This window comes from Amblyraja radiata, chromosome 5 (genome assembly GCF_010909765.2).
Source record: "Amblyraja radiata isolate CabotCenter1 chromosome 5, sAmbRad1.1.pri, whole genome shotgun sequence".
NCBI classification, from domain to species: Eukaryota; Metazoa; Chordata; class Chondrichthyes; order Rajiformes; family Rajidae; genus Amblyraja; species Amblyraja radiata.
The window spans coordinates 111,919,667-111,944,654 of record NC_045960.1 but is presented as its reverse complement, the minus strand read 5'-3'; the positions used below and the strand labels follow the sequence as shown (position 1 = coordinate 111,944,654).

The window sequence follows — 24,988 nt, the reverse complement described above, 5'->3', positions numbered from 1 at the left end:
GAGCCGCGGGACTGTTTGTACCATCGCCCGGTGGGGAATCGCCTCAGCGCAGAGGGAGAAGAGGAGGGAAGAGACTGCAGCCCTAAGATTTTTGCCTCCACCACAGTTAGGTGCTTGGAGGACTCACTGTGATGGTGTTAATTTGTGTTTATTGTTATTATTGTATGATGTATGTATGACTGCAGGCACGAAATTTCGTTCAGACTGTAAGGTCTGAATGACAATAAAGGCATTCAATTCAATTCAATTCAATTCAATTCAATTGAATTGAATTTGGTGGCATTGCACCCTGCTTGAAATAGAATTTCAAGGAATAGCCGTGAGTCAGCTGCTTGCCCACCAGCCGTGAGTGAGTGAGCTGCCAGCACATCAGGCTTGAGTGACTGAGCTGCCACCTCAAGAATCCATTTGACCCACAATGTCCATACTAGCCCTCTGGAAACCAGTCCCTTCGGCCCACAATACCCATACTAGCGCTCCAGAAAGTGCCCCCCCCCCCACAATATTGGAATTGGTAGAGAGGTGGAGTATTGCGTTGGGGGACCAGCCCTCCCGTGGGAACATAAGACCCAACGGGTCCCACTTAGTCTAGTATTCTTTATATCCTTAGTGTTTGTAATACTTGAGATACTTGACTTTTATCCTTTGTATTTTGTATTGATGTGGATAGAGAACTGGCTGGCAAACAGGAAGCAAAGAGTAGGAGTAAACGGGTCCTTTTCACAATGGCAGGCAGTGACTAGTGGGGTACCGCAAGGCTCAGTGCTGGGACCCCAGCTATTTACAATATATATTAATGATCTGGATGAGGGAATTGAAGGCAATATCTCCAAGTTTGCGGATGACACTAAGCTGGGGGGCAGTGTTAGCTGTGAGGAGGATGCAAGGAGACTGCAAGGTGACTTGGATAGGCTGGGTGAGTGGGCAAATGTTTGGCAGATGCAGTATAATGTGGATAAATGTGAGGTTATCCATTTTGGTGGCAAAAACAGGAAAGCAGACTATTATCTAAATGGTGGCCGACTAGGAAAAGGGGAGATGCAGCGAGACCTGGGTGTCATGGTACACCAGTCATTGAAAGTGGGCATGCAGGTGCAGCAGGCAGTGAAGAAAGCGAATGGTATGTTAGCTTTCATAGCAAAAGGATTTGAGTATAGGAGCAGGGAGGTTCTACTGCAGTTGTACAGGGTCTTGGTGAGACCACACCTGGAGTATTGCGTACAGTTTTGGTCTCCAAATCTGAGGAAGGACATTATTGCCATAGAGGGAGTGCAGAGAAGGTTCACCAGACTGATTCCTGGGATGTCAGGACTGTCTTATGAAGAAAGACTGGATAGACTTGGTTTATACTCTCTAGAATTTAGGAGATTGAGAGGGGATCTTATAGAAACTTACAAAATTCTTAAGGGGTTGGACAGGCTAGATGCAGGAAGATTGCTCCCGATGTTGGGGAAGTCCAGGACAAGGGGTCACAGCTTGAGGATAAGGGGGAAGTCCTTTAGAACCGAGATGAGAAGAACATTTTTCACACAGAGAGTGGTGAATCTCTGGAACTCTCTGCCACAGAGGGTAGTCGAGGCCAGTTCATTGGCTATATTTAAGAGGGAGTTAGATGTGGCCCTTGTGGCTAAGGGGATCAGAGGGTATGGAGAGAAGGCAGGTACGGGATACTGAGTTGGAGGATCAGCCATGATCATATTGAATGGCGGTGCAGGCTCGAAGGGCCGAATGGCCTACTCCTGCACCTAATTTCTATGTTTCTATGTTTCTATGAAACTGCATGTTTATATAAGCCATTTGTGCTTTGTTCACTTTTGTTTGTTTTTGAAAGCTGTGTGTAGGCGTTTGGGTTCTTCTCTCACAGCTAGTTCGGCAATTAGTGTAAATCAATTGTGACAGGTATATGACCTTTGTAACTCAATAGACAATAGAGAATAGACAATTGGTGCAGGAGTAGGCCATTCAGCCCTTCGAGCCAGCACCGCCATTCAATGTGATCATGGCTGATCATCCCCAATCAGTATCCCGTTCCTGCCTTCTCCCCATATCCCCTGACTCCGCTATCTTTAAGAGCCCTATCTAGCCCTCTCTTGAAAGCATCCAGAGAACCTGCCTCCACCGCCCTCTGAGGCAGAGAATTCCACAGACTCACAACTCTCTGTGAGAAAAAGTGTTTTTGAGAAAAAGGGGGGGGGGGGGGGGGGGGGTGTTTGGTGGGGGGGCAGTCTGCGGCGTCACACACAATAACCACCCCCCTTGATATTATAACTCGAGAAATATAGCATTAAATTTTCAGTTTGAACTCCACGGGAAAAATGTCTACCGAATATGTAAAGATTGTAGTTACCGCGTAGTTTTTTCGCAAAGATGTGATAATACACAAACATATCCACATACAAGATCAAACTTTTAGTTATATAGATGTGTGGGGGCAACATCTATTTTTACACAGAACATGGTGCTGGTTGATGCAGATACAATGGTGGCATTTAAGAGACTTTTGGATAGGCACATGGATATGCAGGACATGGAGGGGGATATGGATATGGATCAGGTGCAGAGATGCTGACATGGGTGGGTCGAAGTTTAGTTACGTTTGGAGATAATGTGGAAACAGGCCCTTTGGCCCACTGACCAACGATCACTCATACTACTAGTTCTATCGTACATACTGGGAGCAATTTACAGCAGCCAATTAACCTATAACCTTGGGACGACTGATGGCACAATGGGCTAAGTGTTCGGCTGGCAACCGGAAGGTAGCCGGTTCGAATCCCGCTTGGAGTGCATACTGTCGTTGTGTCCTTGGGCAAGACACTTCACCCACCTTTGCCTGTGTGTGAGTGATTGGTGGTGGTCGGAGGGGCCGTAGGCGCAGATTGGCAGCCACGCTTCCGTCAGTCTGCCCCAGGGCAGCTGTGGCTACAGAAGTAGCTTACCACCACCGAGTGTGACTGAGGAGTGAATGAATAATGCGATGTAAAGCGCCTTGAGTATTAGAAAGGCGCTATATAAATCCCATCCATTATTATTATTATAATCCTGCACGTCTAGGAGGAAACTGGAGCACCCGGAGAAAACCCACACGGTCACGGGGAGAAGGTACAAACTCCGTACAGACTGCACCCGTGGTCAGGATGGAAGCGGGGTCTCTGGCGCTGTGAGGCAGCAACTCTACCGCTGTGCCACCCATGTGCTGCACTGTTCCATCTACTATTGTAGCAACACCTGTAATGGTGCTACCAGAAGCAATTAGAACTGGTTCACATAACCAGATGCAAAGTAGATTTACGAGGATGTTGCCAGGACTCGAGGGCCTGAGCTACAGGGAGAGGTTGAGCAGGCTGAGACTATTCCTTGGAGCGCACGTGAATGAGGGGTGATCTTATAGACGTGTACAAAATCATGAGAGGAATAGATCGGGTAAATCCAGAGTCTCTTGACCAGAGCAGTGGAATCAAGAACTAGAGGACATAGGTTTAAGATGAGGGGGGAAATATTTAATAGGAACCTGAGGGGTAACTTTTTCACACAAAGGGTGGAGGGTGTATGGAACAAACTGCCAGAGGAGATAGTATTGCAACATTTACGATACATTTAGACAGGTACATAGATAGGACAGGTTTGGAGGGAATGTTGGGGGAATATTGGGGGAGTCCAGAACCAGGGGCCACAGTGTAAGAATAAGGAGTAAGCCATTTAGAGCGGAGACAAGGAAACATTTCTTCACACAGAGAATTGTGAATCTGCGGAATTCTCTGCCTCAGAGGGCGGTGGAGGCAGGTTCTCGGGATGTTTTCAAGAGAGAGCTAGATAGGGCTCTTAAAAATAGCGGAGTCAGAGGATATGGGGAGAAGGCAGGAACGGCGTACTGATTGGGGATGATCAGCCATGATCACACTGATTGGCGGTGCTGGCTCGAAGGGCCAAATGGCCTACTCCTGCACTTATTGTCTATTGATATGGGCCAAATGCAGGCAGATGGGACTAGTGTAGATGGTACATGTTGTTCGGTGTGGGCAAGTTGGGCCGAAGGGCCTGTTTCCACGCTGTATCACTAGACAATAGGTGCAGGAGTAGGCCATTCGGCCCCTCAAGCCAGCACCACCATTCAATGTGATCATGGCTGATCATCCACAATCACTCTGTGTGCTAAGGGAAAAGACAAGTCTGCAGTGTTGGGGATAAGACTGGACATGATCTCAGGCAAACAGCTGAATGGTCTAAATTGTTTAACATGTCTTGGGTTTGTTTTGTTCATTTTCCCACGAGCCCCAGAATAGTTTGGATTCAAAAGTAGCCATAATGAAAGATAATTACACGATTGAGAATTTGATATCTTGTTCAATTCATTCTTTATAACAAATAAGGCAACGGTATCAATTATTGTCCACCACAACTGCCTCTCCAAAGGAAGGTGCAGTTTGTGAGAACAATTTGCTCAGCAAATGACAGCTGGAATCAACCAGGGCTGATTGAAACAGTGCAGCTTCCATAACACAAGAGAGGGGAACAGTACAGAAGACATCACCCCCCCCCCCCACCCCACCCAAGAACTGAAGCAGAGATAAAATCATGTTGACATTAACTCTGTGTGGAAGTGTGTCTGAACAATGATGTGGTTGTGCTTGCCGGAAGTGAAGCTTGGTGTATCCGTGGGCCAGTGGTCGTGGTGTGTGCTGTGTTCCCCTCACTCCACTCTCGCACTCTTGGGGTTGCTCCCTGCCTGGTCCTCCTCCACCACCTCCTCCTCCTCCGCTGCTGCTGGCGCTGCCGCAGCCACCTTCGCCCCTTTTCTCTTCAGCCCTTTCATCTTCCTGGTCTGCAGCTTAGCGAGGTCTTGCTTCTCCATGTGTATACGACCGTAGCTTGTCCCAAACACGTCCCGGGACAGGTTCTTCTTCTTCTTGGCCTGGAGTGAAAGATGTCACAACTCAATCACAGCAAAGACCGGCCCCTTTCCACACTGACCCCAACCCTCCTCAGCAGCGACTGACAACCTGAGTGGTACAGCACGGAAACACAGAGCGGTCTTGACCTATCTACCACCTACCGCATTGGAGACCCTTGCACTGTCTTTTATTTTACAGTTTAATTATTGTCATGTGCAGTGAAAAGCTTTTAGTTTAGTTAACAGATACAGCGCGGAAACAGGCCCTTCGGCCCACCGAGTCCGATCCGACCAGCGATCCGCGCACACTAACACTACCCTGCACACACTAGGGACAATTTACAATCTTTACCAAAGACAATTAACCTACAAATCTGTACGTCTTTGGAGTGTGGGAGGAAACCAGAGCACCCGGAGAAAACCCACGTGGTCACGGGGAGAAGGTACAAACTCCGTACAGGCAGCACCCGTAGTCAGGATCGAACCTGTGTCTCTGGCGCTGTAAGGCAGCAACTCTACCGCTGCGCCACTGTGTTAAACAGTCAGCAGAAAGACAATACATGATTACAATCATGTCATTCACAGTGTAGATACATGATAAAGGGAATAACATGAATAACATTTAGTGGAAAATAAAGTCGGATCAAAGATAGTCGGAGGGTCACCAATGAGGTAGTTGAGGACTGCTCTCTGGATGTTGGAAGGATGATTCAGTCGCCTGATAACAGCTTGGACTTTACTGGACTTTATCTTGCACTAAATGTTATTCCCTTTATCCTGTGGACGGTTCGATTGTAATCATGTATTGTCTTTCACCTGACCCATGTGGTCACAGGGAGAACGTGCAAACTCCACAAAGACAGCACCCGAGGTCAGGATCAAACCTGGGTCTGTGGCACCGTGAGGCAGCAGCTCTACCAGCTGCGCAGCCCAAGATGTTACCACAATAATACGGTGTCTCTTGGACAAAAGAGGGAAGGAATTTGACTTGCTGCGATCACAAAACATTGTTTCTCAGAATTAATTTAAATTTACTAAAGTTACATGTAAGTTAAAGTAATAACTTTCAGTTTAGTTTAGACATACAGCACGGAAACAAGCCCTGTGGCCCACCGAGACCGCACTGACCAGTGATCAACCCTGTCCTTGTTCTATCCTCTACACGAGGGACAATTAACCTACAAACCTGCACGTCTTTGGGATGTGGGTGTAAATCAGAGCACCCGGAGAAAACCCATGTAGTCACAGCGAGAACGGGCAAACTCCGTACAGACAGCAACTCTACCGTGCCACCACAAATATGCAGCACATGCCTGGTGCCTTAACTCACATGATCTGCTGATCTCACCTTCAGGGACTTTGGTTGCTGCAGGGATTTCTTGTAGAGGTCGTCAGATGCCAAGTGGGTTCTCTTCAGCACAAAGTCAAAGGAAGGTCCCATTTCTTCCAGCTCTATCCGGGGTATTCTGCATCCAGATTTCTTCATCAGCACTCTGTGGATAAAGCAGACCCAAAAACATCACCTCTTACCCAGAGAAGGCAAATCGAGAAACAGAGGACAAACGTTCAAGGAGGCAAATTGAGAAGCAGAGGACAAGCGTTCAAGGCGAGAGGGGAATATTTAATAGGAACATGAGGGGAAAACTTGTTTTTACATTGTACGTTGGAGGAGGTAGTTTGGTTTAGTTTATCGTCACGTGTACCGAGGTACAGTGAAAAGCTTTTGTTGTGTGCTAGCCAGTCAGCGGAAAGACAATACATGATTCCAATAGATCCGTCCACAGTGTACAGACACATCAAAGGGCAAAGGACATTCATTGTCACATACACCAAATGGTGTAGTGAAATTTGTCTTCCCATGCAGCACACTGATAAAGATCAGACATAACATTAAAGAAATTTAACAATAAACATAAAAACATCCCTCCACAATGGTTCCCACTGTGGGGGAAGGCACAATGTCCAGTCCCCATCCCCAGTTCACCCATAGTCGGGCTTATTGAGGCCTCCGCAGTCGCCTCTACGGAGGCCCGATGTTCCAGGCTGTTCTCGCCGGGTGATGTAGCTCCGGTGTCGGGAGAATCAGGAGAATCCTCACAGCGGCTTGGGAACCCTGGAACAGCCGCTTCCGTACTGGAGGCCGCGCCGGATGGAGCTCCACAACTGCCGATCTCGGCGAGAGATCCCAGGCTCCCGATGTTAAAATCAGCGCTGCCGCCCGCACCACAGTCCCGCAGCTCTGCGATGTTTCTCGGCGGTCTCAGCACAGCTCCACCGCGGCGACCCGGGCAAGGCATCGCCCGCTCCACGATAGCGCTCCAGCGCTATGCCTCCGCCGAAGCTGAGGTTCTGGCCGGTCCCCTCAGGAAACGCCGCTCCAGGTCCGCTGGTAGGCCGCGAGGACAGGTCGACGGTGCAGCCCGGAGAAAAGCTGCCTCTCCGACCAGGTAGGGACCCTGAAAAGTAGTTTCCCCCTTCCCTCCCTCCCCTCATAAAAAAAAGGCTAGAACTCCTAAAAACAAAACACTCAACTAACTAAATTCTTTTTAAAAAAGATGAAAAACAGACAGCTGCAGGCAGGGTGGGCAGCCATACCACACAGGACGGCGCCCCCTAGGTGGCGTGATCAAGGGAATAATGTTTAGTGCAAGTTAAATCCAGTTAAGTCCAAACAAAGATAGTCAGAGGGTCTCCAATGAGGTAGATAGTAGTAGTTCAGGACTGCTCTCTGGTTGTGGTAGGATGGTTCAGTTGCCTGATAACAGCTGGGAAGAAACAGTCCCTGAATCTGTAGGAGTGTGTTTTCACACTTCTGTTCCTTCTCTGCTATTTCTTGCGGTCTTGGATGGAGCTGTTTCCAAACCGTGCTGTGATGCATCTCGATAAAATGCTTTCTACGGCGCATCTGTAGAAGTTGGTGAGAGTTGTAGGGGCCATGCCGAATGTATAGGATAGTGTTAGAGGGATATGGGCCAAACGTAGGCAGGTGGGACTAGTACAGATTGGGCATGTTGGTTGAATGGAAGGGCCTGCTTCTACACTTTATGACTAAATGCGGACAGTGGATAGGCTGCATTTGGAGTATTGCATGCAGTTCTGGTTGCCTCATTACAGGAAAGATGTGGAGGCTTCAGAGAAGGTGCAGAGGAGCAGGTCATCATGTGCTTTGCCCGTGTTTGGCCCATATCCCTCTAAACCTCTCCTATCCATGTACCTGTCCAAATGTCTTTTCCACAGGGTCTGCTTCCACGCTGTATCTCTATACACTAAATGCTGTTATAGTACCAGCCTCAACTATCCCCTCTGGCAGCTCATACCATACACCCACTACCCTTTATGTGAAAACGTTAACTCTTGCCCCTCTCACCGTAAAACAGATGGAGAATGCCTGGTGAATGCAGAGCAGAACAACAGACAGCCAACCATGTCATCTCTGGGTGCCCGCTCTAACACCCACCAAATGGAGCTCGGGGCCTGGCAGACATTGACGCAGAGACAACAACCTGGCTGTTCAACACCCAGCTTGAGATCTAACTATTCCTTTGGTTCATGTTTCATTCGCAAGAAGAAGAAGGAGAGACCGTAAAGCCTATCTTCTCTTATTTTTAATTTCTCTATCCTGGGTGAAAGAGGCAGGTATCATCGCAATGTTTAAGAAGCATTTAGACAGGTACATGGATAGGACAGGTTTAGAGGGATATGGACCAAACACAGACAGGTGGGACTAGTGTAGCTGGGCCATGTTGGTCATCGTGGACTAAGGCCCGTTTCTACACGGTGTGACTCTATAACTGTGCGCACTCACCCTCTCACTTCGTCGAACCCCATAATTAAAGTTTGAAGGAGATCACCTCTCATTCTTCCAACGCCAGAGAATATCGGCCTGGAGCAATGATGGTGATGGAGCGATACAGCATGGAAACACAGCCTGTTTCTATCGTTTCAGAGCATGCCCAGACAGGAGATTTCCAGTTGATTGTTCATTATTCATCACGCTGCTGAGACTGGATGCTACGCCTCATGTGACATTTGGGGCCACTGTGCAAGTCTGACCTTGTTATTGAATTGAATAAATGTTATTGGCCAAGTACGGCAGGGTGGCCTTCTGCTCTCTGCTTTTGCCTGATTCCAGCTACCTGTTGATCCTGCCAGTAGCATATGCTTGTGTCAAAGATTAAGCCATGCATGTCTAAGTACACACGGCCGGTACAGTGAAACTGCGAATGGCTCATTAAATCAGTTATGGTTCCTTTGATCGCTTGCTTTGTTACTTGGATAACTGTGGTAATTCTAGAGCTAATCCATGCCAATGACGCTGAGCCCATTGGAGGTGATGCGTGCGTTTATCAGACCAAAACCAATCTGTGCTCGCCCGGCAGCTTTGGTGATTCTAGATAACCTGGGGCCGATCGTACATCCTCGTGACGGCGACGATACATTTGAATGTCTGCCCTATCCACTTTCGATGGTACTATCTGTGCCTACCATGGTTACCACGGGTAACGGGGGATCAGGGTTCGATTCCGGAGAGGGAGCCTGAAAAACGGCTTCCACATCAGTACAAGGAATTTGCCTTGGTAACAACACGATATACAGTAGACAATTAAAATAAAACATTATAATTTAAACATGTGAAGAATTAAATTAAATACCAGAGCAAAAGGAGGCTACAGATTTTTGGTTATTGAGTAGAGCTACTGCTCGTGGGGAAAAAAGCTGTTTTTATGTCTGGCTGTGGCAGCTTTGACAATCCGGATTCGCCTTTCAGAGGGAAGTGATCCAAAGAGTTTGTGGCCAGGGTGAGAGGGGTCAGAGATGATCTTGCCCGCTCGCTTCCTGGCCCTTGCAGTGTACAGTTCATCAATGGAGGGGGGGAGATTGCTGCCAATAACCTTCTCGGCTGATCGAACAATTCACTGCCGCCTCCGGACGTCATGCTTAGTGGCTGAGCCAAACCAGACCATGATAGACAATAGATGCAGGAGTAGGCCATTCGGCCCTTCGAGCCAGCACCGCCATTCAATGTGATCATGGCTGATCATCCACAATCACTACCCCGTTCCTGCCTTCTCCCCATATCCACTGACTCCACTATCTTTAAGAGCCCTATCTAGTTCTCTCTTGAAAATATCCAGAGAACCGGCCTCCACTGCCCTCTGAGGCAGAGAATTCCACAGACTCACAACTCGCTGTGTGAAAAAGTGTCCTCATCTCTGTTCTAAATGGCTTACTCTTTATTCTTAAACTGTGGCCCCTGGTTCTGGACTCCCCCAACATCGGGAATATGTTTCCTGCCTCTAGCGTGTCCAAATCCTTAATAATCTTATATGTTTCAATAAGATCCTCTCTCATCCTTCTAAACTCCAGAGTGTACAAGCCCAGCCACTCCATTCTCTCAGCATATGACAGTCCCGCCATCCCGGGAATTAACCTTGTAAACCTACGCTGCACTCCCTTATTGCAAGAATGTCCTTCCTCAAATTAGGGGACCAAAACTGCACACAATACTCCAGGTGTGGTCTCACTAGGCCCCATACAACTGCAGAAGGACCTCTTTGCTCCTATATTTGATTCCTCTTGTTATAAATGCCAACATGCCATTTGCTTTCTTCACTGCCTGCTGTACCTGCATGCTTACTTTCATTGACTGATGAACAAGGACCCCCAGATCCCGTTGTACTTCCCCTTTTGCCAACTTGACACCATTTAGACAGTAATCTGCCTTCCTGTTTTTGCTACCAAATTGGATAACCTTACATTTATCCACATTAAACTGCATCTGCCATGCATCTGCCCACTCACCCAACCTGTCCAAGTCACCCTGCATTCTCATAGCATCCTCCTCACAGTTCACATTGCCAACCAGCTTTGTGTAATCTGCAAATTTGCTAATGTTACTTTGAATCCCTTCATCTAAATCATTTATGTATGCTATAAATAGCTGTGGTCCCAGCACCAAGCCTTGTGGTACCCCACTAATCACTGCCTGCCATTCTGAAAAGGATCCGTTAATCCCTACTCGTTGTTTCCTGTCTGCCAACCACTTCTCTAACCATGTCAGCACTCTACCCCCAATACCATGTGCCCTCATTTTGCCCACTAATCTCCTGTGGGATCTTATCAAATGTTTTCTGAAAGTCCAGGTACACTACATCCACTGGTTCTCCATTGTCCATTTTCCTAGTTACATCCCCAAAAAATTTCAGAAGATTAGTCAAGCATGATTTCCCCTTCGTAACTCCATGCTGATTCGGACCGATCCTGTTACTGCTATCCAAATGAGCCGCTGTTTCATCTTTTATAATCATCTTCCCCACCACCGATGTCAGGCTAACTGGTCTATAATTCCCTATTTTCTCTCTCCCGCCTTTCTTAAAAAGGGATAACATTAGCTACCCTCCAATCCACAGGAACTGATCCTGAATCTATAGAACATTGGAAAATGATCCCCAATGCGTCCACAATTTCGAGAGCCACTTTCTTGAGTACCCTGGGATGCAGAGCATCAGGCCCTGGGGATTTATCAGCCTTCAGTCCCATCAGTCTATCCAACACCATTTCCTGCCGAATGTCCTTCAATTCCTCCGTCACCCCAGGGCTTGGAGGGCCCTCTGCTGGCAGCCTTCAGATTTGCAGGAAAAAACACAAAGTGCTAGAGCACTTCAGCGGGTGTTGCAATACAGAATCAGACCCATTATAAATTGTATCAGCAATTGGCTAAAGTAATCGAGTGAGGCATTAAGAGCAAAGAAGAAAAGGATTTTGATCCCACACAAAATGATCATTGACCTGAAGTGTGAAGTTTCTCTTTCCACAGATGCTGCCGACCCGATGAATTTTTGCAGCATTTCATTTCAGATTTAGTGTTTGCTATTTTTCTGATTGTCACCCCATCAGACTGCGTTGTATTTAAATTCACTTTCAGTGTAGTTGGCTTCAGGAAGATCTACTGTCATTAAATAATGTAGTTGTGAACACTAACGCCCTTGGACTATCTTTGATCGGACATTACTGGCTTTACCTTACACTAAAACATATTCCCTTGTCATGTATCTGTAAATGGCTCGATTGTAATCGTGCCTGGTCTTTCCGCTGACTGGTTAGCATGCGACAAAAGCTGTTCACTGTACCTGGGGACAATAAACAGGTGACAATGAACCAAACTAACAGTCTGTGCCTAAAGCTGCTTAAGAATCTCCTCAGGGATGTAAACTTAAACTGAGCATTGACTTAGTGCCCGGCATCAGAGTCTAGAGATCACCTTTGGTAGGCTGCACGGTGGCACAACGACAGTTGCTGCCTTGTGACGCCAGAGTCCCGGGTTTGATCCTGGTTACGGGCGCTGTCTGTACGGAGTTTGTACCTTCTCCCTGTGACCACGTGGGTTTCCTCCGGGTGCTCCGGTTTCCTCCCACACTCCAAAGACATGCAGGTTTTAAGGTTAATTGGTGTGTGTAAATTGCCCCAAATGTGTAAAGGTGCCAAACTGGGATAACATAGAACTAGTATAGATGGGTGATCGCTGGTCGGCACGGAGTCGGTGGGCCGAAGGGCCTGTTCCATGCTGTATCTGTAAACTAAACCAGAACATTGAAATACAAGAACAGAAACATTCTGCATCAAACTCACTTGTAGCTTCGCATGAAGATTTTCCCTGCTAAAGCCGTAAAATGCAAAACGATTTCCAGTCCTCCCAAACGAATGTTTAGCACCGTGGGCCCTCGAAAGAAATCTATGGACAGATTTCAACGACCATTTTAGAACAAAAGTAATAGCAGATCAACTAGAAAATGTTAAACATTACTAGTTGTAATAAAAAACATAATATTGACTTCCCTTCCTGTGTACGGCGTGCACAGCCTAAAGTTGTAAGACAACTTGTTCTGTTTGATCTTCTGTTTGTGCACACCAGGTTGATTGCATTCGTTGAAACAGGGTGGACCACGTGAAGGTTGCAATCTCCCAGCCCATAATATTGACTGACACTCTCTTTGTGACAGGTCCCATTCCTTCCTAGAGCCAGGATTCACCTCTACCCCATTGTGGACATTGGACTTTGTCTGTGGAACTGATGCGCTACAATGCTGAGAACTATATTCTGCACTCTGTATCTTCCCTGCTGCTCTACCTATTGTACTGGAGTTTGTCTTGATTGTATTTCTGTATGGTATATGGATTGGGTAGCCTGCAGAACAAAGCTTTTCATTGTTCCTTGGTGCATGTGACAATAATAAACCTAAAAATACTGTATTTCCACGTGTCTATCCAAAAGTCTTATAAATAGAAACATTGAAAGTGCAGGAGTAGGCCATTTGGCCCTTCGAGATCATTCAATATGATCATGGCTGATCATCTAATATCAATAACTCGTTCCTGCCTTCTCCCCATATCCCTTGATTGCGTTAGCCCTAAGAGCTAAATCTAACTCTCTCTTGAAAACATCCAGTGGATTGGCCTCCACTGCCTTCTGTGGCAGAGAATTCCACAGATTCACAACTCTCTGGGTGAAAAGGTTTTTCCTCATCTCAGTCCTAAATGGCCTACCTCTTATTCTTAAACTGTGACCCCTAGTTCTGGACTCCCCCAACATGGGGAACATTTTTCCTGCCTCTACCCTGTCCAATCCTATAAGAATTGTATATGTTAGTGTAAGGTCTAAATGCCACTATTGTTTCTCCTTCCACCACTATCCCCAGCAACATGGTCCAGGCAGTCAGACATTCCACTCTGCAAGGCAGATGTACAAGGAGACTCACATCTCACATTCACCCAGGCAATCTCAGCTAGAACATTCCATCTCAAATATCATATTTACATGGGGAAAACTTACCAATAAGAAGGTTTTTCAGTCTTTTATGATTATTGTCCAATTCGAATAAATCTCCAGCAAATACCAACATAGGTTTGGAACCCTCTGCCGACTTGCTATTCTGGGGAACATAAAAGATTCAAAACGTGTATTCCTGGCATTATCACTTCTACTGCTGGTTCCAAAAGCTCAAAGAGAATCCGACACAACTTCTGTTAGACACAAGGAACCGCAGATGCTAGCACCTTGAACAAAACACAGTGTGCTGGAGGAACTCAGTGGGTCAGGCAGCATCTGTCGAGGCAATGGACAGGCAATGTTTTGGGGTGGGAATGAAGAAGCCGTGACATTTATTTCTGTCATTGGTAAAAAGTGCTGGAAAATGCTTGGGTTCAGTAAGTTGTTGTCACCCAGGGCAAAACTCTGTTCTCTCAACAGGATATATCCGGGGGTAAACGTGAAGGTTACAGTAAAAATAAAACAAAGTACTCAAAGTACTCCGAGAAAGGTTCCTGATCAAAACGTCACCTGCTCATTCCTTCCACACATAGAAACATAGAATATAGATGCTGCCTGACCCCTCCAGCACTTTATTCTTTACTTATATTATAGTTATTGAGCCAGTGTGGAAACAGGCCCTTCGGCCCAACTTGCCCACACCGCCCAACATGCCCCATCTACACTAGTCCCACCTACCTGTGTTTGCTCCATATCCGTCTAAACTTATCCTATCCATGCAACTTACCTTAAAATCACTTAAACCATGGAACTTTTCAATTCCCAGCTCAATCATATCTAGAATGTGGTAATCAAACATTCGGCCTGCAAAGAGGGAAGAATTAATTAATTGCCTTTAGAAACATTTCATTGGGATAACAGAAAATAAACACACATTAAACACACATTTAATAAGATTATCTTGTAAACCAAACAATTGAAACACTGCATCTCAAACAGCTAGTCAAAGTAATGGAGACTGCTGTGTAGGAAGGAACTGCAGGCGGGTTTAAACCGAAGATAGACATAAAAGACATAAATAGCTCAGTGGGTCGGACAGCATCTCTGAAGAAATGGAATAGGTGATGTTTCGGGTCAATACACCTGTGTCGACCTGAAAGATCACCTATTCCTTTGCTCCAGAGTTACTGTCTGACCCGCTGAGTTATTCCAGCTTTTTGTGTCTATCCAATGGAGACTATTATTTGTATCTTCCCTTCGGATTAAATAAAACATTAATCAAAACCAGAGTTTGCGCAGAACTTTCTCAAAATAAAACAAATGGGTGCAGGAAAGTTACCAGTAATAGAACTTATATTCAATAAATACAAATACATAGTACTGGAGGCGAACTTACATCAGTGCAAACACATCTGAAAATGACACTTTAATTTAACGAAAAAATAATTGAAGGATCAGTTCAGTTAATGAAACATCTTCACGTGGGAGCTTGAATTAATATTCAACTGCCTCTACGATTTATAAATCCTGCCCATGGTCTCTAGTTCATTTATAAATATTGTACGGCAGTGTAAACACGCTTTGTCTTGAGTCATAGAGTGTGGAAACAGGCTCTTCGGCCCAACGTCCACACTGACCACCATGCCCCATCCACACTAGTCCCACCTGCCTGTGTTTGGTCCATATCCCTCTAAACCTGTCCTATCCATGCACCTGTCAAAATGTTTCTTAAGCGTTACTATGTACCTGCCTCAACTACCTCCTCCAGCAGCTTGTTTCATACACCCGCCACCCTTTGTATAAAAAAAGTAACACCTTCAGTTGCTATTAAATCTTCCCCCCCCCTCGCCTTAAACCTGGTTCTCAGTTCCCCAACCCTGGGCACAAGGCTATGTCCGTCTACACGATCTATTCCTCCTGAATTCAATCATTTTTTTTTAGCAGTTTTCCCCAGTAAAGCAATAAATGTAACAGCTGCTTCAGAGATATTTAATATGTGACATTACTGTTATCAGGTTTTCTAAATGACATTTGTGAGGCCGCTGTCCTAGGAGAGAATACCTTTAGCCTCTTGACTTAAGCATAAAAGATGAGCTCACTGGTTTCAGCTTGAAACAAGAGGGCAGAGTCTCATAATATGGAGTCAAACACTTAACAAGAGAGGAAGCTGAATTTCTTCTCCAGAGGATTGTGAAGTTAGGACCATTTTATGTTTTTGATTGTTTGTCTTTATATGTATGTGTGTTTATGTATGTGTTTATGTGTGTGTGTTTATGTGTGTGTGTTTGTGTGTGTGTGTGTGTGTGTGTGTGTGTGTGTGTGTGTGTGTGTGTGTGTGTGTGTGTGTGTGAAAGTGTCTGCGTGTGTGTGTGTTTTTATGCCCACACATACACCTCTTTTTCTTGTTTATTATTACAAGGTTAATTCCCGGGATGGCGGGACTATCATATGCTGAGAGAATGGGGCGGCTGGGCTTGTACACTCTGGAGTTTAGAAGGATGAGGGTTCTTATTGAAACATATAAGATTATTAAGGGTTTGGACACGCTAGAGACAGGAAACATGTTCCCGATGTTGGGGAAGTCCAGAATCAGGGGCCACAGTTTAAGAATAAGGGGTAAGCCATTTAGAACGGAGACGAGGAAACACTTTTTCTCACAGAGAGTTGTGAGGCTGTGGAATTCTCTGCCTCAGAGGGCGGTAGAGGCTGGTTTTCTGGATACTTTCAAGAGAGAGCTAGATAGGGCTCTTAAAGATAGCGGAGTCAGGGGATATGGGGAGAAGGCAGGAATGGGGTCCTGATTGGGGATGATCAGCCATGATCACATTGAATGGCGGTGCTGGCTCGAAGGGCCGAATGGCCTACTCCTGCACCTATTGTCTATTATATTTCTATATTGTTTACAGTGTACTGTTTACATATTGTTTTGTGCTGCTGCAAGAAATAATCTCATTGTTCTATCTGGAACATACAACACTAAAACACTCTTGGACCTTGGGAATCCCTACAACACAGAGTGTTTTGTATGTTCAAGGCTGAGGTAACTAGATTTACCCACCACCCATACCTGCCTGGGCCAGGACCCTCTGTGTGACAAAGTTGACCCTTAGTTTCCTATTCAATCTTTTACGTGACAATCCATCATATGGCTTTTGGAACTTCAAATCACAAATGCACAGTTCCCCTGTGGACTGCCCATTATACCAAGAAACGTGAGCACATTTGACAAACATGATCTTCATTTTCATAAAACCATTTTGATTTGACTATATTTCTAAAAGTTTATCTATTTAGTGTAGTTTTAGATTAGAGATACAGCATGGAAACAGGCCCTTCGGCCCACCGAGACCGCACCGACCAGTGATCCCCGCACACTGACACTATCGTACACACTCTAGGGACAATCTTTTACACTTATACCAAGCCAATTAACCTACAAACCCGTGCGTCTTTGGAGTGCGGAAGGAAACCGAAGATTGCGGAGAAAACCCACGCAGGTCACAGGGAGAATGTACAAACTCCGTACAGACAGCACCTGTAGTCAGGATGCAACTCAGGTCTCTGGCATTGTAAGGCTTTACCGCTATGCTACTGTGCCACCATTTCTAAACGTTTCCCCATGATTATAGACTCTAGCTTCTACCCAGCAACAGATACATGTGATTCTCAAGTTATATAAAACATCTTACTGATGCAAGAGACTACAGATGGTGAAATCTTGAGCACAAGGCTAAGTATTAGAGGAACTCGGCGGGTCAGGCAGCATCTGTAGAGGGAATGGACAAGTGAGGCTTTGGGTCAGGACCCTTCTTCAGACATCTGTAATCTTACCTATTATCAAATTGTGTGGTCGTTTCTTATTGTGAGAACCAAACATGAACAAAGAACAATCTGACTTCTTTGAAAAGAATTCCTGTGAATACAGAGAGAAGAGGAAAACCAACCGTTAGAAATTTCACCTCAAAATAGACCAATAACCCTGTTGTGTTTCTCCCCAATCTAGGTTAGATAAAAGGACAGATCATAGAATAGTACAGCACAAGAACAGGCCCTTCGGCCCACAATGTCTATGCCAAACATGTTGCCAAGACCATCTCTTACCTGCCTACCTATAATCCATATCCCCGTACATCCATGTGCCCATCCAAAAGATTCTTGAATGCCACAATGGTATCTGTCTCCGGCTCCACACCTGGCACCCACCACCCTCTGTGTAAAGAACCCAAAGGGAAGTGTGCAAACTACAGACAGCACCCGAGGTCAGGATCAAACTGTGGACTCTGGCGGGCGGAGCGAGGCATATTGGGGACAACTTTCTCTGCACCTCTACATGACATCTCCCTCATGGTGGGGGGGGGGGGGGGGGGGAGCATCTGCAGTTGCAACTACATCCATCTCTAACTCCTTCACTCCCATCACTTCACTACTTAGCAACAAAACATGCAAAATGGCGAGTCAAAATGCTCTTCAAGGTGAACTGGGGTCTCCATAAAAAACAACTAAATAACCAGAGGAGTCTAACAGTATGAAATAATATCAAGTCCACTCACCACCGAGGTCTGATCTTCAAAGGGGCGGGTGATATTTTTCCTGGTTAAAAATAAGAGTTTACATTTTTTAAGAAAAACAGATTTCAATAGCACATTTTTCATTTTAGTGGGCAAAGCATGGTCACTAAGTCATAGTTTTGTTAAATCTGTATTTATACAGCAATGTTGCACAATGTGCTACAATGCTGAGAACTATATTCTGCACTCTGTATCTTCCCCTTTATTCTACCTATTGTACTTGAGTTTGATTTGATTCAGGTAAAGTGTTATCTGATCCTTTAGGATAGCATTAAATGCAAATCTTTTCACTCTACATAGAAACATAGAAATTAGGTGCAGGAGTAGGCCATTCGGCCCTTCGAGCCTGCACCGCCATTCAATATGATCATGGCTGATCATCCAACTCAGTATCCCGTACCTGCCTTCTCTCCATACCCTCTGATCCCCTTAGCCACAAGGGCCACATCTAACTCACTCTTAAATATAGCCAATGAACTGGCCTCGACTACCCTCTGTGGCAGAGAGTTCCAGAGATTCACCACTCTCTGTGTGAAAAAAGTTCTTCTCATCTCGGTTTTAAAGGATTTCCCCCTTATCCTTAAGCTGTGACCCCTTGTCCTGGACTTCCCCCAACATCGGGAGCAATCTTCCTGCATCTAGCCTGTCCAACCTCTTAAGAATTTTGTAAGTTTCTATAAGATCCCCTCTCAATCTCCTAAATTCTAGAGAGTATAAACCAAGTCTATCCAGTCTTTCTTCATAAGACAGTCCTGACATCCCAGGAATCAGTCTGGTGAACCTTCTCTGCACTCCCTCTATGGCAATAATGTCCTTCCTCAGATTTGGAGACCAAAACTGTATGCAATACTCCAGGTGTGGTCTCACCAAGACCCTGTACAACTACAGTAGAACCTCCCTGCTCCTATACTCAAATCCTTTTGCTATGAAAGCTAACATACCATTCGCGTGAAGGTGGAGGTGACCTGCAACCTCCTACCACCTCCCACGCATATGTTGAAAACCTTCCTCGACTATGAAGAAAACTGGCTTCGACTAGACCCGCGACTAAAAAATTATCAATTTTTAAAACGGCAACCTAGGTTTAGTCGAGGCCGGTTTTAATCATGATGAAAAAATAGCAGCAACCTAGACGAAGCCTTGACCACGCAGAAACCACTTTCGACCATTAGGGAGAGTGACCAAAAACCTCCGGTGACCTCATGGAAACCTTGCGTGGTGGGCAAGGTCACCGGAGGTTGCTGTTTAGGTCTCCTAAGTGGGACAGGGGCTTAATATACTTCCATCAGGTCTCTTCTCTTTCGTCAGAGGGTAGGAATTTGGCCACAGAAGGCTGCGGAGACCAAGTCAATGGATATTTTTACAGCAGAGATAGATGGATTCTCGATTTGTACAGGCGTCAGGGATTATGGGGAGAAGGCAAGAGAATGGGGTTAAGGGAGAGATCGATCAGCTAATTGAATGGCAGAGTCGACTTGATGGGCCGAATGGCCTAATTCTGCAATTACAGCTTAGGAACTCCCCTCAGCCTCAGAGTTTGAAACTCACTAGGGAAAGACATGAATCTTGGAAGCCACTTCCCCCATTTTTACTGCATAGCCAGCACAAACTATAGCAGCAGTAATCCTGAGATAAAGCAGGATGTTAATAAAACTGACTTACTTATTAATATATAAAGATACTTACTTCTTATACAGAACAGCATTTGGCTTCTTTAAAGAATACTGCAAAACATAAGCAAGATGGTTCATAATAAGTGTAGGTAAAATTGCTAATGTTCATAGATCACATTGTTGTTGCTTTATGATGTACATCATAATGTTGCTTTAGATCCTGCATCAATTGTACACTTCGAAAATCTTTTTGATTGATTGTGTGAAAGATACAGCATGGAAACAGTCCCTTCAGCCCATTGAGTCCATGCCGGCCATTGATCACCCGTTCACATTAGTTTAATGTTATCCCACTTTCTCATCCACTCCTCACACACTAGGGGCAATTTACAGAGGGCCAACTAACCTACAAACCCGCACGTCTTTGGGACGTGGGAGGAAATCGGAGCACCCGGAGGAAACCCATGTGGTCACAGTGAAAACGTGCAAACCGACAGCAGCTGAGGTCAGGATCGAACCCAGGTCTCTGGTGCAGTGAGGCAGCAGCTCTACCAGCTGAGTCATTTACGATGTCCAATAAGTTACATTTTCGGGGGGACTTCTAGAGGGGGTTTCAACTGTGCTCTCGTAGTTTTGTCTGGATTAAAGGGGAGGACCACCAGTTGCGAGAAAAATCGATGGTGAACCTGTACATCAATGCAACATTGTCACATTGATAAACACACATGGAGAATAATATTCCTTTGTTCCATTGTGTGGGAAGGAACTGCAGATGCTAGTTTAAACTAAAAATAGACACAAAAAGCTTGGTGGACAAAAATGCTGGAGAAACTCAGCGGGTGAGGCAGCTTCTATGGAGCGAAGGAATAGGTGATGTTTCGGATCGAGACCCAAAACATCACCTATTCCTTTGCTCCATAGATGCTGCCTCACCCGCTGAGTTTCTCCAGCATTTTTGTCTGCCTTCGATTTTTCCAGCATCTGCAGTTCTCTCTTGAACACAAAAAGCAGGAGTAACTTAGCGAATCAGACAGCATCTCTGGAGAAAAGGAACAGGTGACGTTTTTGAAGAAGGGTCCTGACCCGAAACGTCACCTATTCCTTTTCTCCAGAGATGCTGTCTGACCCACTGAGATACTCCAGCTTTTGGCGCCTATCTTCCTTTGTTCCATTGTTGGCACACAAGACAATTAAACACACACGACTCTTAAAATGTTGCTAATCTGCACTGGCATTTTACTCTGTACTCACAATGTTTTTCAAAGCTTCAGTCACTGTTTCACTCGTGTTTCCTCCTTTTATAAGCATGACATTCTTGGTATTCTCCAGAAGTTTGGGATCTCTCTTCTCAATAAATCTCTTTGCCCGTTTGGTCTTGGGCTTGCTTCAGTTCAGCAATGTAAAGGAAAACAACAAGTTATTAATGCACTTACATGTTAGAAACATTAAGAGATCCTCTTATTTTGCCACCAAATCATAGAACATAGAAGAGTCCAGCACATGAACAGGCCATTCAGCCCACAATGTCTGTGCCGAACATGATGTCAAGACCAACTCTTATCTGCCTGTTTGTTAAGATTGTTAAGGGGTTGGACACGCTAGAGGCAGGAAACATGTTCCCGATGTTGGGGGAGTCCAGAACCAGGGGGCACAGTTTAAGAATAAGGAGTAAGCCATTTAGAACAGAGACGAGGAAACACTTTTTCTCACAGAGAGTGGTGAGTCTGTGGAATTCTCTGCCTCAGTGGAGGCAGTTTCTCTGGATACTTTCAAGAGAGAGCTAGATAGGGCACTTAAAAATAGCGGAGTCAGGGGATATGGGGAGAAGGCAGGAACGGGGTACTGATTGGGGATGATCAGCCTTGATCACATTGAATGGCGGTGCTGGCTCGAAGGGCCGAATGGCCTACTCCTGCACCTATTGTCTATTACACATGATCCATGTGTCCATCTAAAAGCCACTGTCGTATCTACCTCCACCACCACACCTCTCTGTTACAAATAACTAACCCTGCACATCTCCTTTAAACCCGAGACACAAGGAACATGAGATGTTGGTTTAAAAAAAGAGACGGCAAGTCCTGGAGTTACTCCCAGTGCTGGTGTGAATAGAAATTCAGGGATGGGTAATTGATGAGGATTGGGCAGTAGATATTGTCCACGTGGATTATAGTGAGGCAATTGATAAAGTGAGTAAAGCTTGAAGGTGCAAGGACAAACTATAAGATGTGGGGCAAGCTTTTGTTTTACTCTAGAGTGTCGAGTGCCTGGAACACGCTTCTAGAGGTAGTAGTGGAAGCAGATACCATAATGAAGTTTAGGAGGCTTTTAGATAAGCAAATGGATATGCAGGGAATTGAGAGACATGGATCACAAGCGGCCAGAGATTAGATTAATAGCATCAAATTTGGCATGGAAATTGTGGGCCGAAGGGTCTGTTCTTGTGCTGTTCTATTGTGTGCAGTTTTAGTCTCCAAATTTGAGGGACATTCCTGCTATTGAGGGAGTGCAGCGTAGGTTCACCAGGTTAATTCCTGGGATGGCGGGACTGTCATATGTTGATAGAATGGAGCGACAGGGTTTGTAGACACTGGAATTTAGAAGGATGAGAGGGCATCTTATTGAAACATATAAGATTATTAAAGGATTGGGCACGCTAGAGGCAGGAAACATGTTCCCAAGGTACACAAAAATGCTGGAGAAACTCAGCGGGTGCAGCAGCATCTATGGAGCGAAGGAAATAGGTAACGTAACCTATTTCCTTCGCTCCATAGATGCTGCTGCACCCGCTGAGTTTTTCCAGCATTTTTGTGTACCTTCGATTTTCCAGCATCTGCAGTTCCTTCTTGAACAACATGTTCCCAATGTTGGGGGAGTCCAGAACCAGCGGCCACAGTTTAAGAATAAGGGGTAAGCCATTTAGAACGGAGATGAGGAAAAACTTTTTCACACAGAGAGTTGTGAATCTGTGGAATTCTCTGCCTCAGAAGGCAGTGGACGTCAATTCTCTGGATGCTTTTAAGAGAGTTAGATAGAGCTCTTAAAGATAGAGGATATGGGGAGAAGGCAGGAACGGGGTACTGATTGTGGATGGTCAGCCTTGATCACATTGAATGGTAGCGCTGGCTCGAAGGACCGAATGGCCTACTCCTGCACCTATTGTCTATTGACGGAGGAATGCAGGCTGACAAGCTGGTGATGGGGGAAAGGGTTTTAGCTACACGGGTCACTGGGATCACTTCTGGGTCAGTTGGGACCTGTAAACAAGGTCTGAGAGCATCTAAACAGGGAAAGGAAAGACACCCTTACAAGGAAGTTTGCTAACACGACTCAGGATGATTCATATGGCAGAACGTGGCTGGCTGCGTAACAGATGCACACAAAAATATAGAAGTCAAGACCTTATTCCCTGTAGTGCAGGAGGATGTGATCTTAGAGGTGTATAAAATCATGGGGCAGAGATTTACAAGGACATTGTTAGGACTAGATGTCCTGAGCTACAGGGTGAGGTTGAGCAGGCTGGGACTCTATTCCATGGAGTGCAGGAGGATGAGGGGTGATCTTATAGACGTGTATAAAATCATGAGAGGAATAGATCGGGTAAACGCACGGTTGGGGAACCGGTGTGGGCGAGTTGGGCCGAAGGGCCTGTTTCCACACTGTATCACTCTATGAGCAGAAGACAAAGGTTTAAGATGAGGGGGGAAAGATTTAATAGGAATCTGAGGGGTAACTTTTTCACACAAAGGATAGCGAGTGTCTGGAACAAGATGCCGGAGGAGGTAGTTGAGGCTGAGACTATCACAACGATGAAGAAACTGTTAGACAGGTACATGGATGGGACAGGAATATGGGCCAAACGCAGGCAGGTGGGGATAGTGTAGATGGGTCGTGTTGGTCAGTGTGGACAAGTTGGGGTGAAGGAGAGAGGGGGGAAGAGAGAGGGGGTTCGGGGAGAGACAGAAGGGGGGTGGGGGAGAGAGAGGGGTGGAGAGGGGGAGGGGGGTGGGGAGGGGGGAGGGACAGAGGGACAGAGCAGTCGGTGCGTGAGTCCCAGCGGCGGAGGAAGGCTGCGGTCTCCCCGCCCGGGACTAGGCCCGGTCTCCCCGGCAACGGGCAGCGGCGGACGGACACTCACGTGACCCTGTCGAGCTGCGTCATGACTGCGGCCGCCGCGTGGCTGCAACCAACTGCCGGCAACGGTCGCCGGTCCCGGTGGGGAGGATGAAGCAGCGGCGTCACTTCCTGTCGCGAGGGCCGGAAATGGTGGCTGTTCCCCGCAGGGAGCGGGGCGAGCGGAGGGCAGTAGCGTCACTTCCTGCAGCCAGGGCCGGAAATGGTGACTGTTCCCCGCACGGAGCGGGGCGAGCGGAGGGCAGCGGCGTCACTTCCTGTCCCGAGGGCCGGAAATGGGGGCTGTTCCCCGCAGGAAGCGGGGAGAGCGGAGGGCAGGAGCGTCATTTCCTGTAGCGGGGGCCGGAAATGGTGGCTGTTCCCCGCAGGGAGCGGGGCGAGAGGAGGGCATTAAGAACGTCACTTCCTGTCCCGTGGGCCGGAAATGGTGACTGTTCCCCGCAGGGAGCGGGGCGAGCGGAGGGCATCGACGTCACTTCCTGTCCCGGGGGGCCGGAAATGGTGGCTGTTCCCCGCAGGGAGCGGGGCGAGCGGAGGGCATCGACGTCACTTCCTGTCCAGAGGGCCGGAAATGGTGACTGTTCCCCGCAGGGAGCGGGGCGAGCGGAGGGCAGTTGCGTCACTTCCTGCAGCCAGGGCCGGAAGTCATTGATCATTCGGCATCATGGCGTCCATGGAACAACTACAGCTGGCGCTGCGGTTACAAGGATTGCTGCTTGAAGCTGCCTTGCTACTGTTAGATAAACCGGGCCCGAGTACAAGAAGGAAGGTGAAGAGGCCCAGGAAGAGGTCTGTGTGCGCGAGGTCCTTGTTCCTGAGGAGAAACAGGTTGGGTGAGTATGAGACGATGATGGCCGAGCTCCAGCAAGGAGAGGAGGAGGAGGAGGAGGCCTTCACACACTTCACCAGGCTGCCCCCTCACCTGTTTCACCAAATGAAGACACGAGTCGCTCCTCTCCTCCACATCTCCATCAGGGAGCCACTGGAACCAGGGCTGCGTTTAGCCATCACCCTC

General features: G+C 46.6%; 1 protein-coding gene and 1 long non-coding RNA gene across 2 annotated transcripts; one reads left to right on the top strand and one right to left on the bottom strand.

Moving 5' to 3' along the window:
• Window positions 1–3,446: 3,446 nt before the first annotated feature.
• On the top strand, window positions 3,447–9,170 carry LOC116973698. The gene is made up of 2 exons (XR_004412108.1): window positions 3,447–3,477; window positions 9,024–9,170. It is a non-coding gene; the product is annotated as an uncharacterized LOC116973698 (long non-coding RNA).
• On the bottom strand, window positions 4,337–24,121 carry LOC116973697 (ribosome production factor 2 homolog). The gene is made up of 10 exons (XM_033022001.1): window positions 23,978–24,121; window positions 21,091–21,223; window positions 19,913–19,950; window positions 18,209–18,248; window positions 17,490–17,571; window positions 14,446–14,522; window positions 13,722–13,821; window positions 12,521–12,623; window positions 6,240–6,384; window positions 4,337–4,912 (listed from the first exon to the last, which is right to left on the bottom strand). The coding sequence occupies exons 1-10, from the start codon at window positions 23,998–24,000 to the stop codon at window positions 4,691–4,693; spliced, it is 963 nt and encodes a 320-aa protein (XP_032877892.1). The 5' UTR covers window positions 24,001–24,121; the 3' UTR covers window positions 4,337–4,690.
• Window positions 24,122–24,988: the final 867 nt, after the last annotated feature.

Excerpts from the sequence above, each read along its gene's own strand:
- LOC116973697 (XM_033022001.1), bottom strand. The coding sequence starts at position 24,000 with ATGACGCAGCTCGACAGGGTCAC. Across the intron at positions 18,249-19,912 it reads AATGCTGTTCTGTATAAGAA|GAAAAATATCACCCGCCCCT; the intron begins GTAAGTATCTTT and ends ATTTTTAACCAG. Across the intron at positions 12,624-13,721 it reads ACTGAAAAACCTTCTTATTG|ATTTCTTTCGAGGGCCCACG; the intron begins GTAAGTTTTCCC and ends ATCTGTCCATAG.